The 17,264-nt window shown below is 51.0% G+C and overlaps 3 protein-coding genes across 8 annotated transcripts in view; 2 read left to right on the plus strand and 1 right to left on the minus strand.

Annotated features, from left to right (window-relative positions):
- GCKR (glucokinase regulator) overlaps positions 1 to 15,549 on the minus strand; it is a 33,983-nt gene extending 18,434 nt beyond the window's left edge. Inside the window, exons 1-10 of one of the 6 annotated variants that reach the window (XM_021087679.1) lie at positions 15,398 to 15,549; positions 15,044 to 15,122; positions 8,149 to 8,304; positions 7,892 to 7,960; positions 7,185 to 7,253; positions 6,467 to 6,540; positions 6,058 to 6,124; positions 5,854 to 5,907; positions 4,458 to 4,552; positions 672 to 777 (exon numbers count right to left, since the gene is read on the minus strand). In XM_021087679.1, coding sequence (XP_020943338.1) covers positions 672 to 777; positions 4,458 to 4,552; positions 5,854 to 5,907; positions 6,058 to 6,124; positions 6,467 to 6,540; positions 7,185 to 7,253; positions 7,892 to 7,960; positions 8,149 to 8,163 — 549 coding nt within the window. In that variant the 5' untranslated portion in view covers positions 8,164 to 8,304; positions 15,044 to 15,122; positions 15,398 to 15,549. Of the gene's footprint in view, positions 1 to 671; positions 778 to 4,457; positions 4,553 to 5,853; positions 5,908 to 6,057; positions 6,125 to 6,466; positions 6,541 to 7,184; positions 7,254 to 7,891; positions 7,961 to 8,148; positions 8,305 to 8,651; positions 9,266 to 11,595; positions 11,893 to 15,043; positions 15,123 to 15,320; positions 15,337 to 15,397 lie in introns of those variants that run through there. The other 5 variants (XM_013987931.2, XM_021087681.1, XM_021087682.1 and 2 more) reach the window with 5 other exon arrangements.
- Positions 9,579 to 14,506, plus strand: FNDC4 (fibronectin type III domain containing 4). The gene is made up of 7 exons (XM_003481268.4): positions 9,579 to 11,131; positions 11,327 to 11,471; positions 11,558 to 11,673; positions 11,913 to 12,117; positions 12,588 to 12,677; positions 13,001 to 13,125; positions 13,291 to 14,506. Exons 2-7 carry the CDS (start codon positions 11,351 to 11,353, stop codon positions 13,324 to 13,326), a joined length of 693 nt encoding a protein of 230 aa, XP_003481316.3. The 5' UTR covers positions 9,579 to 11,131; positions 11,327 to 11,350; the 3' UTR covers positions 13,327 to 14,506.
- Positions 15,684 to 17,264, plus strand: part of IFT172 (intraflagellar transport 172) — a 34,831-nt gene continuing 33,250 nt past the window's right edge. Inside the window, 1 exon segment of the mRNA XM_003354889.4 lies at positions 15,684 to 15,870. Coding sequence (XP_003354937.2) covers positions 15,832 to 15,870 — 39 coding nt within the window. The 5' untranslated portion in view covers positions 15,684 to 15,831.

A 17,264-nucleotide genomic window follows, 5' to 3' on the forward strand; every position in this document is an offset into this window, starting at 1 on the left:
ACGTAGGTCACAGACAGGGCTCAGATCTCGCATTGCTGTGGCTGTAGGCTGGCAGCTGCAGCTCCAACTTGACCCCTAGCCTGAGAACTTCTATATGCCATGAGTGCAGCCCTAAAAAGCCAAAAAAAAGGAGAATGGCACAGATGTGCCCATCCCTGGCTGCAGGGGCAGGGGCAGGGATCCGGCTAAGGCCCTTGTAAGGTCAAAGGAAGGGCAGACAATGCTAGTGAGATGCAGCCACCATCCAGAGGAAAAAAGAACAGGCGCACTGAAGGCTCAGAAGGCCCACATCAATTTTGGAGAGTTTTAGAAAGGCAGAGGAATGCAACTGCATCACGTTTTCTTAAAAGCCCATATTTGAAATTTAAATGTATAAAAGACACAAAAAGAAATTCACTATCTTATTCAATACTTCCTACACACAGATTCAAAAGAGCTTCTTTAAACAGAAACTGCCCTGGACCATTTAAGTGTTTAATGATGACTGACTCAAGAGACAAGGTCAGAATGGAAATAAAACATCTTAAGGGGAAAAACAAAATGAGAAAATAGGGTTCGATTTACAACATTTTAGTAGACGCACAACACCAGGAATTTAGACAAGATGTAACAGAACCTAAAATCGGAGGCCCTAAGTAGGGACAAGGGGGAGGGGAGGGGGCAGGTCTCACCCCAATTGCAGGATTGAGCACAAAAGCTTCCTGTTTCTCTTGCAGTTTCTGCATCCGCTCTGCTATTTGCCGGAACGTTGAACTCCAGTCTTCAATGGGGTCATTTCTGGGGCCCACAGAGAGACAGAGGGGGGAATTATCATCTGTGAGGATCTAAAGGAAGGGCCCTGGATGGGAGCTGGGATCAAAGACCACCCTGGGGTAGGGGTCAGAGGTCAACCACTTCCTAGAGAGATGTGCTCTGATGCTCATAGCAGCCGCTGTGTCCCTGAACCACATGGATGAGGCTTAAAAAAACATCCAGCAGTTTAAGCCCAGAGCACCAACACTCGAGTGTGATGTTCCAGCCTGAGCCCAGAACTCTGTGTCCTGGTCCTCGCGCAGGTCCTATGGCCATGACCACACGAGCTGCACCCTCTGCAAGCCCCTGGGAAAATGCCTATCATCCGAATATCTCAAAATCTCCATCATATTTTCCGTCTTAGGGTCCATCGGAAGCCTTTCCCGTTCCAAGAAACATATTCTAGAATCTGTCCAAACTGTGAACCCCTTGCTACCCGAGGGAAGAGGTAACAGTTGCCACTAAAAGAACCAAGCTGCAAGATAGGAAGTGAAGCAACGAACAGTAAGGAGACATCCCTTGAAGAAATCGATCAGGAACAAAACAAGGTGCCGATGAGGAGGGCAACAGGCTTGCCCTCAGCTCAGGCGCAACCCAGAGATCTCAAAGAGCGGGGAGCTTCTGCAGTTGGCTCTCCTGGCTTTGAAAGGGGATCACTGGTGAATCACGCATCACGGCAGGACCTCAAAGAGTTCCTTCTGTCTATGGCCTCCCACGCTTGCTGTTATCATTGCATTCCTACAAAGGTTCCATCCCTTCTTGAACTATTTTTATTTTTTTTCCCATCCCTCGGATTTCTGCAGTGAATACATGGCACATGTAACACACCCATTGGGTAAAGTGTTTCCTATCATTTGTCCTCAAACTACTTCTGACACTTCCTAGAGACCTAAGACAGAAAAGAAGCCTCAGCAGAGAGCGGAGTCAGTGTTCACTGTGCGGTTGAAAACTGAGACTCCCAGACTTGGCTGGTTATCAAAACTACCTACAGAGGTTTGGTTTTTTAATAACGACCCATGTCTGGGTTCCATGCCCACCCTGAGAGGGCATTTCAATAGTTCTGGCACGGAGCTCCCCAGATCTATATTTTTAAAAAGCTTCCCAGACAATTCTGAAGATCAGCCAAGTTGGGGAGCTACTGATTTAAGGAACAACTGGAAGATCTCCACGCCTGCATTGTTTGAAATCCTTCATTTCACTTAGTCATAGTGCCTGAAATTAGCATCCACTGCAGCAGATATATTTGTGGTGAAGGAAAGTCCTCCATTAAAAGAGATCAGGCTCTTTTACACCTTCGTGTGAATTACACTACACGGCCTGGAATCTGGGAGTTTAAAAAGGAGCTCAGAGAGAACTCAGCTGTCCCTCTCCCAGAGACCACCACTAAATACACCAAGCTGCTCTCGAGTAATCACCAAGCTTCGGCGGGAATACCTCCAGGGACGGGAAGCCCTCAGCTTCACGGGGCAGCCCACTCCAATGGTTTATTTAGCAGAGCTTTCCCAGCCTGGCTGTGCAGCAGAATCTCTAGCGATGCTTCCAAAAATTAGATATATCAGGGCCTTACCCCGAACCTACCACATCAGACCTCCCACATAAGAATTTCTCTCCTTTTTCCTAACAGTCTCAAGGCAGGGCATCCACAGGATCATGCCTGAGCATTACTGGTTTGCGACACTGGCCTTCTTTGAGATCAAAGTGGCCATTTAGACAGAGAGTAAGAGGGAGGTGACTAGAGGCACAGGGATCTCAGGAAAGGGGAACAGGGTGGGGGAATGTGAGTAGCCAGAGGGGACCAAAGAAGCTTCTGGAATGAAGGACAAAGGGCTCTAATTTAAGGCAGCAAAGGAGACTAGGAAGCCAGTCAAAACTCAGCAGCTACTCGTCTTTGAAAAAAATGCTTGAGACCCTCCTCAGATGAAAATACAGATCTTTGGAGTTCCCGTCGTGGCACAGTGGAAACACATCTGACTAGGAACCAGGAGGTTGCAGGTTCGATCCCTGGCCTTGCTCAGTGGGTTAAGGATCCTGTGTTGCTGTGGCTGTGGTGTAGGCCGGCAGCTGTAACTCTGATTTGATCCTGAGCCCGGGAACCTCCGTATGCCACGGGTGCGGCCCCAAAAAGCAGAAAAAAAAAAGAAAAGAAAAGAAAGAAAGAAAGGAAATGCAGATCTTTGTGGTATGCATTTTCCTGACTCTATTCCATCCGCTGACCCTCGTTTTCCTTGCGTCTTCTCCCCCTGCTTTATTTTATTTTTTAGAGGCTGAAAACTTTTTTTATTTCTCAGTGAATTTATTACATTTATAGCTGTACAATGATCATCACAATCCAATTTTATAGGATTTCTATCCCACAACCCCAGGAGGCTGAAAACTTTTAACAGCAGTTATTGAACCATGACAAGTTTATGCCGTAATTGATTTTGATGTATAATTAATGAGGGACAGATCATTACAGCGAATATGCTCCGAAAAACAAATCAATGCATAGCCGCCTCATACTTTGAAAGTCAGCGGATCTGGCGTGGACTCAACTTCTCTAGGTAATGTGAATCCCCTCCTGCCTCTGAACCGACATGAACATCCTTCTAAGGCAGAAATCAACCCAACCTTTCCTCAGCTGGCAACACGATTCCATAACAAACACTCCTCAAAATCCCTACATAGGGTCAACTGGATTCCAAAGCAGATCTTTTCCAAGATACATGGGAACTTTAGCTTTTCTTTCTATTCTTTCTTGGGTCTGTTCTTGGTCAGAGTTGTAGCAAAAATTATCAGGGATGGTCCAGGTCTTCACTATTGTTGATTCTTTTTTTTTTTTTTTTTTTTTTGTCTTTTCTAGGGTCACTCCTGTGGCATATGGAGGTTCCCAGGCTAAGGGTCGAATCAGAACTGTAGCCGCCAGCCTACGCCACAGCCACAACAACGCGGGATCTGAGCCACGTCTGCGACCCACACCACAGCTCACTGCAACGCCGGATCCTCAACCCACTGAGCAAGGCCAGGCATCGAACCTGCAACCTCATGGTTCCCAGTCAGATTTGTTAACCACTGATGCCACTATGGGAACTGCTGTTGATTCTTGTTTGAAGAAAGATTTTGTTTGCAGAATCTAGTTTTATTCACTCTCTGCCTTTTCTTTTTTCTTTCTTTTTTTTTTTTTAAACCATTGCACCTGCAGCATATGGACGTTCCCGGGCTAGGAGTGGAATTGAAGCCACAGATGAGGCCGCAGCCACAGTCACGCCAGATCTGAGCCGCATCTGCAACTTGCAGCAATCCTGGATTCTAAACCCACAGAGGGCGGCCAGGGATCCAGCCTGCATCCTCAGGGACACTGCTAGGTCGGGTTCTTAATCCACTGAGCCACAATGAGAACGCCTCCCTCCCTGCTTCAAACATACGCCTTCTTGTGTACACACCCTTTGTTGGCTGCCCTCAATCCTTTCTGAAAGGAGAGCATAAGTCAGCCCAACCAACCAACCAATCAACAAAAAACCTCATCAGCTCAGCAACACCCCATATTTAATATTCTGAGATTTGGTGAACAAGACCCGATTGGCCCTGCCCTCTCCTTAGTGACTGTCCCCTTGGTTTTCCTAGGTTGCCTCCCCGCCTCCCCTGGGGGTCTGGCCAGTTACCACCTTTCATTACAGTAGGCTCACCTGGCCATGCTCACTGGGTTGAAACCAACCAGGACCGGCAAAAAGACGGCTGGGTTATCCATGCAGTAGTCCATCTGGCCCGCCACAAAGGGAGCCTGGTGGCAAGAAGAGAGAGGAGGGCATGAAGATGGGGACGGGGCGGGGGTGGGGGGGTACTCGAGTCCTGCCTGAGGACCATGTGCATCGGAATCCCCGCCCCCATGCTTGTTTAAATGCAGGTTCCTGGGCCCCGTTAAAAGCTACCAGTTCCAAATTGGAAGTGTTGAGCCCATGGGACTACATTTACAACCAGCTCCTCCCAGGAAATCTTCTGCACGGTAACGTTTGAAAATACTGAACTAGGAGTTCCCATCGTGGCACAGTGGTTAACAAATCCGACTAGGAACCATAAGGTTTCAGGTTCGATCCCTGGCCTTGCTCAGTGGGTTAAGGATCTGGCATTGCCATGAGCTGTGGTATAGGTTGCAGACGTGGCTCGGATCCCGCATTGCTGTGGCTCTGGCATAGGCTGGCAGCTACAGTTCTGATTGGACCCCTAGCCTGGGAACTTCCATATGCCGCAGGAGCGGCCCTAGAAAAGGCAAAAAGGCCAAAAAAATAAAAAGGAAAAGAAAAGAAAATACTGAACTAAACTGTAAGTTCCATGAGGCCAGAGTCCTGCTCTCGAGTGCCTCATTCCACTTCTAGCGCTTGCTGGGGTCCAGTTACTGCTCAGTGACTTCTAAGAGCCAGAGTCAGGGCTGCAGAGTGAAGGGGAAACTTGGGGTCCTCTAGTCCAGAGCTTCTCAAATAAACTACCTGGGAAACGTGCTAAAATGCAGATTCAGACTCACTGGGCCTGGGGTGGAGAGGCCCGATACTCTGCCTTTCTAACAAATCCCAAGTGATGCTGAAGCTGCTGGGGTGAGGCCCGCCCTTGAAGCAGCAAAGGACTGGTCTGGGGTCAGATTTGGCTGTAAAGAGCCAGAAAGCAAATATTTTCGGCTTCGTGGGCCCTGTGATCTCTGTCCAACTATTCACCTCTCCTGTTGAATTGAGAAAGTGGTCATGGACCACATGTAAGCGCAAATGGCCGTGTTCCAATAAAACGTTATTTACGAAGACAGGCACCCACTGGATTGACCCGCCGGTGTCAGTCACCGACCCCCGGACCTCTCCATCTGTTCTGGTTGTCTGGCGGACTGACACACAGTTATTCTGAGACAGGATCCCTTCCCCCCTTGTCCCACATTCATACAACCGGATCCCCGTTAGTGAGAGTAAAATCGAAATTCCTTACGCAAACCCTGTTTTCTAGCTACAGCTAGACGATTGCGGTTGATTTCTCTTCCATGCTATTCCACCCTCCCCCCTTCCCTCCGGGGAGACTGGGCCACCCAGCCTGTCTCACACTCACAGAGAGTCCCACCGAAATGCCAATGACGATGACCCTCTTCTTCCCAGCCGCCACCTAGGAGAGGAGGAAGGGTGAGGTGGGTGCCACCAAGAGGATTCTAGGGTACAAACCTACTTGTGGGGATGTCAGGGCCAAGAGCAGGAGAGGGAATAGGCTTTGGCTGGATGTTGGGGCATCGATGTAACCCCAGTGGAAAACACAGACCTTCTTCAGCTCCTCAATCCCGTGCAGGGCACTATCTTCTGTCCCCTCCCTAGAGGCCACCACAGACCTAAGAGGACAGACTCAAGGTCAGTGGCACTGGTTGGGAAGCAGAAGCCTATGGTTTATTAGGGCTGCTTTAAGAGAAGGGAATGAAGGGAAAACTAGCACTGAACGAGCACCTGCTATTTCTTGGGCACCACAACAAACACCCTATAGGGTGGAAAAACCTAACTAGCTACAGGGGTTAGTCAGGGGCCCATATGTATGAGAAGTGGGCCAGGTCTGAGGCAATAAGGAGTGGAGGGACCAAAGCGAACCCGTCACCATCTCCACGTAAAAGCATTCAAACTTAGTTTCTAACAAGTACGGTGCAGGCCAAACTAAATATGCACAGGCCAGCTGGGCTTACCTGTCTCCTCCTGCAATGAGGTATGTGTAAAGAGGTTTCTGTCCTAGACCTCTCATCAGCTGGTTAAAGGAGACCTGCCAAGGGGGAGAGGACATCAGGGAGGAATGACAAGGAAGGAACAGTTATCTTGGATTTTCAACACCTACACGGTAGAGGCTGTATAATGACTCTCCCAGGTCAGTGCTTAAGCTGACACTGCTTGGAATCTGATGCTTAAAGATGCGGCTTAGAGATGATTAATGGGGTGTGGGGGGATGTAGAGGCACTAGCAATAGACTGGTGGAGCTCAGATGGGCTCAGAAGAAACGGGACTCCATGGTGAGATTGAGCTTTTATTTCTTTGTTTGCTTTCTAGGGCTGCACCCGCGGCACATGGAAGTTCCCAGGCTAGGGGCTGAATGAGCACTGCAGCTGCAGGCCTACACCACAGCCACACAACGCAGGATCTGAGCTGCGTCTGTGACTGATGCTGCCGCTCACAGCAACACTGGATCCTTAACCCACTGAGTGAGGCCAGGGATCAAACCGGCATCCTTATGGATCCTAGCTGGGTTCGTTACCACTGAGCCACAACAGGAACTCCTGAGGTGAAGCTTTTAGAGAAGAAAGAGCCAGAGCTAGAAGGGTCCACCTAGGAGCTTAGCTATGATGAGCTTTAGGGTCCTGAGGGTTACCCAGAGAAGGCAGAGGGAGCCAACCCGGGGATCAGAGTACTCACCGACATGAGGAATGCCATCCTGCCAGAGGTGCCCCCTCCACTCAGCACCACCAGCCCCCCTTCAGGCTCCTGAGAGGAGAAAAATGCCCAGGTCTCCAGGACCCAGCTCAGCTCGAGGGCCACATATTCTCTTCTTCATCAGTAACAGAACTGTCCTCTTACCCCAAAAGCAAGCACAACAGAGAGGATGGTGTAGCAGAAAGACCCTTGGATTCGCTCAAGAAACTTCGGTGTGACACCCCCCCACCCCACCCCCACCTTAGCTACTTATTCAAACCCTTGCTTATTCCAGCACGAGCTGAAAGCAGCTTTGTCATCTTTAAATAGACAGACAGACGGACAGGGAGACAGACTCGGCATAATTGTGCAACTGTTAGTCGCGATGTATTGGAGCAAGCTACAGTGATTATCTTAAGTCTCTGTTTTCCCATCTGGGGAAAAAAAAAAAAACAACGCAGAGACAATAAGAGCACCTGCCCAGGTTTTTGTGATGGTAACGCGGATGAAAGCGCAGGGCGGGTTACAAAGCCATAGGCAGTAAGAGTGATTACAATTACTGTCCATTAGTAAGACATTCATAAGGATCCAAGAGGGAAGACCCGGAGAAAGCAGGACTAAGCTCTATCAACGGGGAAAAAGGGAGAGGAAGGAAAGAGACAAGGATGGGCAACACACATCTAAGCAGGGCATGGATGGAGCGTTGGTACCTTCAGCACTTCCTGAACTTTTCCAGCCACTTGTACCATGGTGGTCAGAGTGGACTCACTGTAGAGTCGCTGGAGGCAACAGGCGGGCATCAGCAGCCAAGGAAAGGCCGGTGGGTGGAGGGGTGAGGGGTCAGGTGGAGACACTCTCCAGTTTCAAAAAATTAGGGACCATGGTCGGGGAGGGCAGAGGTTGAGGTGGGGTTGGGGCTGGGGCTGGCATCTTTATTTGCAGTGTCCAGGGGATGGGGCTGGGTCACCTGGTATGTGGGCATGACTTGCCCCTCCTCCTGGAAGATCTCAGCATCACACTGCCCCAGCAATCGAACAATCTCCTTGGCATCTGCTTTGTCCAGGTCCTGGGTCAGTGGGTTTGACTTCTCCGTGATTGGCAGGGCTGCCTCATACCCGGACAACTAGAGGGAGGGGGTGGACAAGGTTACAGGCAGGGAGCAAAGCCTCATTCAGGCCTGCGGAATTGGAGGTGGGAGTGGCCGTGGGCTCAGTGCTAGGACTTACACACACACACACACACACACACACACACACACAGCATTTAGCCTGCACTTGGTACTCTGGGCCTATTAGGGAAAGAAGATCAGTGTAAATCAACCACACTTTAATAAAAAGAAAAAAGAAAGAAGACCAGGAAGGAAGATGGGAAGGAGAAGGGGGGGAGCAGAAACCTGGGGTGGAGGGAAGTCCCGATGAGACAGGATTCTAGGAATCAGCCCAGAAGGCCAACAGGAAGAAAGGGTCTCACCTCCCACTTGCCAGGCTCCGGGGTCTCAATCACATGTTGAAAGCGTTTTGTGCCTGGCATGGTCCAATGCTGTGGACACACCGTCGAGCCTGCCTCTCCAGCCACAAAACCCCTTCTGTCCCACTGACTCTGCTTCCAGCTGGCAGGCCCTTATCTGAGCCACAGTGATGATTAACCCAAGTACCCTGGCCTCTCTGAGCACCACCCCCTCTGAGCACTTCTGCCTTCACCCTTTCCTGGTCACTAGGCCCCCAGCTCTCTGGCCACCCCAGAGGAGTTCCTGAGGTCCCCCTTTGCAGGCACCCGGAAAGGGGACAGCCTCTGCTTTGCCCCTGAAGAGGAAGACTGGAGGTTCATTACTCCTGCCCAACAGACCATGTCGTCTTCTCTGGAAGGCCTGGAGCCTAGAAAGACAATACCCAGATCCAGGGCAAAAAGAACCCTGGGCATGCATGCTCCAGAACCAGGATGCATCAGGAGGCCAGAGATCAGGGTTCTCAGGGTCAGCAGAGGTCGGAGGACCTGGAGCATGGCTTGATCACATGCTCAGCACACACAATCCTTCCTGCCCTACTTGCCCCATTCCCCTCTCCTCTCAGAAGGAAAGCAACAGAAGCTTCAGAGCCCCAGGGGGGCACACACTGAAGTGCCCCAGAAATAGCTATACTGCAATGAGAATTAGAAAGTATCTGCCCTAAATACAACTTTAGCCAACATTTATTTACTGAACAATGCTTCTCACATACAGTATCTCATTAGATACAATAACACTAAGAAGATGATATTTAAAAGAATGAAATTAACACCATTGGCAGCAACATGGGTGGACCTAGAGAGTCTCATACTAAGTGAAGCCACTCAAAGACAAAGACAAATACCAGACAATACCATTTATAGGTGGAATCTTAAAAAAAAATGATCCAAACGAACTTATTTACAAAACAGAAATAGACATAGAAAACAAACTTATGATTACCAAAGGGAAAAGGGGGGAAGAAGGGATAAACTAGAATTTTGAGATTAACAGATACACCCCACTATATGTCAAAGAGACAAACAACAAGGACCTACTGTACAGCACAGGGAACTATTTTCACTATTTGTCATAACCTATAACGGATAATAGATAAAAAAAATACATACATATAGATACAGATATAGCGGAATCATTTTGCCGCACACCTGAAACTAATACGGTATCGTAAATCAACTATACTTCAATTTTCAGATGATGAAACTGAAGCTCCGTGAAGTTAGGTCAGTTGGTGAAGATCACACAGCTGACAGAATTGGGACCTATACCCAAGTTCTCCCTCCAGATCTCATGCTCAGCCAAAGCATGAAATAACTGAAGGATTTCCATGTTTATTGAATGAAGTAATTGACAAACTGGTGAAAATGAATAACAATCTCTCATCCACACAGGGTTGTAAGATTGATAAAGCCCATTCCCCAACATTGTCTCATCTGATCCTCACAACAGCCCTGTAAGGATCTGCACGCTCTGATTTACAGTGGGAAAACCTAAGACTTACATTAACCTATTTGTCCAAGGCCACACTAAAGTAAGTCGCAGAGCTAGAACAAGAAACAGGTCGTTGCTCTTTAAATTTCCCCTATAAACCCAGCACACTTAATGACAGCTGAATCGGCAACTTTGAACATGTCAGACGCTCAATAAATATTTGCCTAATAAATGAAGGAACGAATGAGAGAATGAAGGGAATCAATATCAGGTTATGAATGGGGAAGACACTTAAAAGCTGACGCAGTCTACAAGTAGGAGATTGTCAAAATAATTATTATCTCCATCACTCTGTCCCCTCCCGCACCGGGGGTGGAATTCCTCTTCCCAACTTGGCTAATTCCATCTGGGGAGGGAGGGGCCTCCCAGGTGCCCGAGACCCTCGCACCTGCGCCTCTCCCGACGCCCCCTCCCCCTCTGCCGCCGGGGCTCCTCGGATGGTGCCGGGATCAGAAGGGATGGGGGCCAATGAGAGGGTCGTGGGAGGAGCCCCGAAAGAACCGGGTTGGGGGGGCGGTGATGACGGCGGTGAGAACCCCAGCGGGGCGGGGCGGGTCTGCAAGTCCCGGCCGGGCTGCGGCGGAGCGACCCGGGCCAGCTCTGCAGAAGGCGGCGGCTGGCTTCCCGGGACGGTCACATCTCGCTGCAGGAGCCCGGCGGAGGCAGCCGCACTGCCTCCCGCCCGGGGCACCCAGGCCAGCCGCCAGGCCGCGCCGGCACCGCCCCCTGCTCTCGGACCCACTGCGTGGCGGGTCGGAGCTCTGGGGGCTCCGCAGCCCCGCGGCCCGCGCCCACTACCCCTCCGCCCTCTGCCCGCAGCTCAGTCCCGCGCTGCCCGCCTAGCCGGCCCGGCGCCGGGATGGGGTAGGGGCAGCGCCACGGAGTCGGGCGATGGGCCGCCCTCTGGGCACCGAGCAGCCCCCCGAGGCCTGACCGACCGCGAGGACCGGCGGAGGTGGGTGTGGGCAGAGCGGGCCGCGCACTGGGGGAGCCCGGGGTGTTGCGGGGGTGGGGAAGGCCTGGGGGGAAGCGGGGCTCTGGAGCTGCTGTGGGCGGAGGGGAGCCCGGGTGAGCTGCTGCCCACCCGTGCATTCTGGCCAGTCCTTGACCCCCCCCCCCCCGCCCAAACCATCACTCTTCCCACGTCCAGGAGCCCCGCCTGGATGTCAAACTGATGCCCCAGTGCCTCCCAGCGGACTCGGTGGGGACCATGGCTTCGCTAATGCCCCTCTCCCCATATCTAAGCCCCACGGTTCTCCTGCGGGTCAGTTGTGACCTGGGCTTTGTGCGAGCAGGTGAGTCAAGTGGGAGAGGGTGGGGATTAACCAGACCTAGTTTGTGGGCGGAAACTGTTAACCTGTTAACACCCTGGCACCCACAGACCGGCCCCCTTCTCCTGTGAATGTGACAGTCACTCACCTCAGAGCCAACTCGGCCACTGTGTCCTGGGACGTCCCAGAAGGCAACATCGTCATTGGCTACTCCATTTCCCAGCAAGTATGAATCACCCTCCTGCTCCCCGAACCTGCGTCCTTGGATCTCTGAACATTCCTCCTGTTAACCACCTCCCCCCAATGCCCCCCAAGCCTTGGGAGAATCCCGGAGCTGGGGAGCCCTGGCTCAAGCTGCCCTTTTCGCCCTGCTCCCTTGGAGCGCTTGGATGTCCAAGAGCCCTGGGTTAAGCCTTGTGGCTGGGGGCCAGGGTAAGGCTGTCCTCTCTCATCATCTCCCCGCAGCGGCAGAATGGCCCCGGGCAACGTGTGATCCGGGAGGTGAACACCACCACTCGGGCCTGTGCCCTCTGGGGCCTGGCTGAAGACAGTGACTACACAGTGCAGGTCAGGAGCATTGGCCTTCGGGGAGAAAGCCCCCCAGGGCCCCGGGTGCACTTCCGAACTCTCAAGGGTTCTGACCGGCTACCCTCAAACAGCTCCAGCCCAGGTGAGGGTCTCAGCTATTCCTCACTCCCTAAAGCTTTGGATTCTCTAGCTATTTACTTGCTCTCTGGCCTCTTGTTTACGTCCCCAAAGCAAGCAGAGTCTAGCTTAGATGAACGGAGGATGATTTAATTCATGGCCCTGCCAGGAGAGGAAGGAAAGCAGGTTGGCAGGGGACCGGGTATAGATAGGCTGGTAATCAACTGTCTGGGGGAAGGGCTTTCAAGCGTCCTTTTTCCTAACCTCGGTTCATAGCGGCTGCAGCCTGCATGAGTACCCGATCTGCGGCCCTCCTGCTTTTCGTTCTCTAACCACTTGTCCACCGACAGCTTCCCAGAGAGGGGCTACCAGTGGCAACGCTGTGATGTGTCTGCCCTGACTCTTATCGCCAGCATCTCCATCCTGAACTGTCTGCACAAGACGTAGCTCCCTAGCTGCTCCCCATAACCTGGGGTCTGTGTCTTTCCTTCTCAGGGGACATCACGGTGGAGGGTCTGGACGGAGAGCGACCACTGCAGACGGGGGAGGTGGTCATTATTGTGGTGGTTTTGCTCATGTGGGCTGGTGAGTGAGTAAGCAGCTCGACGGGGGACCAGGGATTGTGTGGGGTTCAGGGAAGGTGGGAGTTGGTAATGGTTGTCAGGAGAGAAGCAGGTGAGAACTATGGCAGGGGGAGATGTTTAGTTGAAGGGGATGAGCAGGGAAGGTTTGAAGAAAGGGAGAGAAGGCTCTTGGGCGCCCAGAGAAGAGGATGAAGAGGGTAGTGCTTGGGCACGGGCACCAGGAATCCAAAGATTTCCTTCTCGGATTTTCTAGAAATTGTGTGGGTATCTCCCTGCCCTCTGAGAGGTCAGGATCAAGGCTCAGACTGTGTTGTTGTGTTTCAGCTGTAATTGGACTATTCTGCCGTCAGTATGACATCATCAAAGACAATGACTCCAACAACAACCCCAAGGAGAAGGGGAAGGGGCCGGAACAGAGTCCTCAGGGAAGGCCGGTGGGGACAAGACAGGTGATGAGGGGCTGGGGAGGGAAGGAGGGGCAGTTTTGCCTCTAGGAGCAGTGAGGGGAAGGGAGGAGGCCTCAGAGGGGCAGGAGGCGAGGGACAATGGAAATGCGGGGTGGAGGAAGCCGTCACCTGCCTGAAATTAGAGACTCAAACCACCTTCTTTTCCAGAAAAAGTCACCGTCCATCAACACCATCGACGTCTGAGTGAAGAAACAGAACCAGAAGACAGATGCACTCACAACCTGGGGATGGGGATGGGGTCAGGGAGAGGCCAAGATGGTGAGCTGCCCAAGACTGAAGGATCCCACAGTCTCCCAGAGGGTAATGACACTCCCACCATCTCAGGCTGGTCTCCATCCTCTTTCCACTGTGAGCAGGGCCAGAAGGTAGGTCTGATAGGGTCGGTGTCCCTGGACCTGGGGAGTGGAGATCAGACGGGATGTGTCCTTCCATCCCCCAGGTCCGGGGGAGAGTCACTGGTTCAACCCTGTCCCATCAGGTCCCCAAAGGGGCCCCCATTTCACTTGCCTCCCCAGCTGCCCCCACATCTTGCCTCCAGGTCCCAGAGGGGAGTGTTTCTGGGCGTACTCCCCCTCCCCCAGCAAATCAAAGGCACTGTCTGGGCCTGGAGGCAGACGCTGCACTGCACTACTCCAATGTCTTCCATGGAGCCTCAGGTGCTCCCCCTCTCACCTGGCAGTCCCTCCGGCTGCTGGGGATCTCACTCCTTGGACATTTTTCCAATAAAGGTTCTTGGACAAACCGGAGCTGACTGTATGGTATACTGAATAGTATGCTGAAGATATTTCTCCACTGTGTCTCCCCTGACTACAGAGGCCCCTCACACCATCACCACCAGCTCGACAGGAAAAGACTCTTATTTTAAGGTGGTGGCTTTGATTCTCCAGCCTTGCATGGGTGGAGAGGGGCATAGAAAACTAGAGCCCTAGTCCATTTTGCTTTGTTGGGGGGGAAGGGGGAGAAGGAAGAAAAAGAGGACACAAATTCTCCTTGCTCCACTGGAAACTAGGGTCATGTCACCTGAGAGGCCCAGAAGCCTTTTTCAGTGTCCACATCCGCAGCCCATTCCTCACCATGAATTCCATCACCCCTGAGCTAATTTTCAGAAAAGGACTGAACGGTGTGTCTTGGGACAAATGAAAGAGCAGCTATACTAATGGATCCCTGGGTGCCAAGTGTTCCTCTCCTGTGCATTTCTGTGCCTATTCTTCCCTGCCCTTGCTTTCCCTTTTGTCTCTCTGTCTGTCTTTCTGTTCATTTGGTCAAAGTCAATAATAATTGTAAAGTATAAATGAGTTCCTATTCACTCTCTGCCACTATATCCAGAAGAGGATTCTGGAAATAAAACTGGGGTTGGACCTCTCCTGTCAAAAGAATTATAATTTGGGCTCTGGGGCCTACTTGTGTCCTGTGAAAATAGGGCCTGTCCCCTACTTTTTCCTAAGTTCCAAGAGGGGTTTGTGTCAGTGAAAAAGAAATACCTGTTGACATCTGCAACCACTATGGGGGAAAGGCTTCAGAACCCAGAATCCATCTGGACAGCAGATGCTGCACTGTCTGGAAGGTAACACTGTTCTCAACGTATGTTCCTCCCAGAGGAGGCGTCTGAATCTCTCCTTTTCTGCATCTCGATCTCTCTGTTATGTTACAAGAAGTTAGACCAACAATTCTGAAAGGGACCCCGATCCAAACAAAGATCAAGAAGTCAGTATCTTTTGTACTAAACCAAACTCCGACCCCTTATCACAAGACTGAACCTATCAGGTACTCGAAGCTATGCTCTGCCCTCTGCCCTGAACCATAAAAGCATCCTGATCTAAGCAGCAGTCTCTAACCCAGTTTCCCAGTTCAGAAGTTGGGGACCTTACCTCTCTCTGGCCACTGGTTCCAAAGCACTCACCTGTCAGGCTCTGGGCACATCATCATTTCTGGGGAAGGGAGTGTCACGGGGTACAGTAGCATGGCATAAAGACAGGGAACTAGAAATTGAATAGGAATATCAAGGGTGCTTAAATACTCCAGCTCCGGGTTGAATCCAGTTCCGTCTTTTTCACACTGTGTTAGCTTAGGCAAGTGACCCCTCTGATCCTGTAAAATGGGACTGATAACGCTCTTCCCTTCCAAAGGTGGCTCTGAGATTAAATGAGATACTGTGAGCACAGCACTTTGCACAGTACCTGGCAGACACACACTGAGTAGTCCGTGTTACCTATCATCATCAGTCTTGTGAGCCCGTGCAAGTTACATAACGTACTGGTGTTCAAGCGTGTCCACTGGCAAACGCCTGTCACACCAACTGCCCCAGCTTTCCTCCAGGTTTGCGAGGATTAAAAGAACGCACTCAGCCACGCTTACGTACATCAAAGAGCAAGAGCGCCCACGATTACGTACGACGCCGGAGTTTGCGGAAGGCTCGTGGGCGTGGCTTGAGTTTGCGTTTGCACGCCACCACGGCATTGGTCGGGGAGAGCATTCCTCCAGCCCTCTCGGGCGTCCCGCCCTCGATCTCATTGCGCCTGCGCACGTTCTGTTTGCTTCGCGGCAAATCTACGTGGTGACCTTGCGACGCGCGCCTGGCGCGCTGGTCGCTTCTGCGTCAGCGGCTGCCGCTGCGGCTGCGTGGCGGGTTGTCCAGGTAACCACGGGAGTTGTCGCCGTCTGTCCGCATCTGAGAGGCAGGTGTTCGTCATGCAGTTGAAGCACCTGAGGACCCTGCTGAGCCCTCAGGTGAGGAGTCGCGTGCCTCTTCCCTCCCCCGCCCTCCTTAATGTCCCAAGAAAAGTGAGGGACTGAAGTTTAAAAACGTTGAGCGCCTACTGTGTGCAGAAGACCAAAAGCCATAGCGGTGCTACGGACTCTGCTCCGTCGATGGAGGATGGAGTAGGCGAGATGGACCACTGACCATCGTAGCTTTCATTTCGTTCCATTTAACGAATCAGTTGTGTACCAGGTCCTGTGCTGGGGCTTTAGGGATCCAGAGCTACATCAATTGTTGCCTCTGCCTGCAAGAGGCTCATACTAGAGGGAGAGGCGCACATGTGAACAACGAACATAAATCTACACCGCCTTAAATAAGCACTTTAGGTGCAAGCCCCACTTAAAGGAGGGCAGACGGCCACCGTTCGTTCTGATGCTGAAGATCTCATACTCAGAAGAAGCTGGGCCCTGGGGGAGGAACCTTAGAACTTAATGAAGAAAGGGGTTGAGTTTTGCGGTTAGGAAACCAGAATTCGAATCCTACTTTAGTAAGTGTCTTGATGGTCCTGATTTTAGCCATCTCTCCGAGCACTCACCCAGTCTTGGATCTATACACTTGGAAAACAGGAATAATGATAATCTCAGCTTTAAGGGATTAGGGGAAACAGTTAAAGGAAATAGTACACGCAAGAGAACATTGTAGACAGAAAAGCAGCATGAAAACTGATAGACAAGAGAGAAGGACGTTCACACTTCAAAGGACAAAATGAAAGCTAAGAATATCTGTCATAACTGAATGTTTAACATGTACCAGAGCAACATAAATAAAGAAGTTAGGATTGTGGATTATGGATTCAGACACACATGGATTTAAATCTTGGTTCTGCCACTTAAACTGTGGTTGTAAACTTGAGCAAATTACTTAACCTTGCCATGCCTTAGTTTCTCCATCTGTAAAAGATGCATCGTAACAGCATCTACTTGGTTATGAAATAAAATAAGATAATGCATATCAAGCATTTAGCAGAGTGCTTAGTCTGTGGTGCTTGTTAGCTATTTTTCTGATCCCTACCTCATTTAATCCTCACAACAGTCCTGTGAGGTCCCTTTGTAGAGAAGGAAGAATTGATTGATTATGGGAAACGGAAAGGCTTCACAGAGGACGTGGCATTAGGAGAAAAGAAGGAAATTAGAATACAAGAGAGGTGCGCTCATTGCTCTGTAAACTGTTCCCTGAATCTGTATTTTTAAAATTCCTTTACCCTAATGGAATAATTGGAAGTGAAATCTTCCTTCAGTCTTTCAGGATAAGATGATGTCATGATGCAGGAAAGGGCTGAGTGCCCAGGATTGGGCAACATGTTATAAGAAGTTAATCAGCAACAATCCCTGAGGAGCTCTCAACCCTCCCAACATGATTTAGT

The sequence above is a fragment of the Sus scrofa genome, chromosome 3 (assembly GCF_000003025.6).
Source record: "Sus scrofa isolate TJ Tabasco breed Duroc chromosome 3, Sscrofa11.1, whole genome shotgun sequence".
Lineage (NCBI taxonomy): Eukaryota > Metazoa > Chordata > Mammalia > Artiodactyla > Suidae > Sus > Sus scrofa.

Bases quoted from the DNA above. Each gene is read 5' to 3' on its own strand.
- FNDC4 (XM_003481268.4), top strand. From the start codon at position 11,351: ATGCCCCAGTGCCTCCCAGCGGACTCGGTGGGGACCATGGCTTCGCTA. The intron at 12,678-13,000 runs GTGAGTGAGTAA...GTTGTGTTTCAG, and splicing joins GGTTTTGCTCATGTGGGCTG to CTGTAATTGGACTATTCTGC. The intron at 13,126-13,290 runs GTGATGAGGGGC...CTTCTTTTCCAG, and splicing joins GGCCGGTGGGGACAAGACAG to AAAAAGTCACCGTCCATCAA.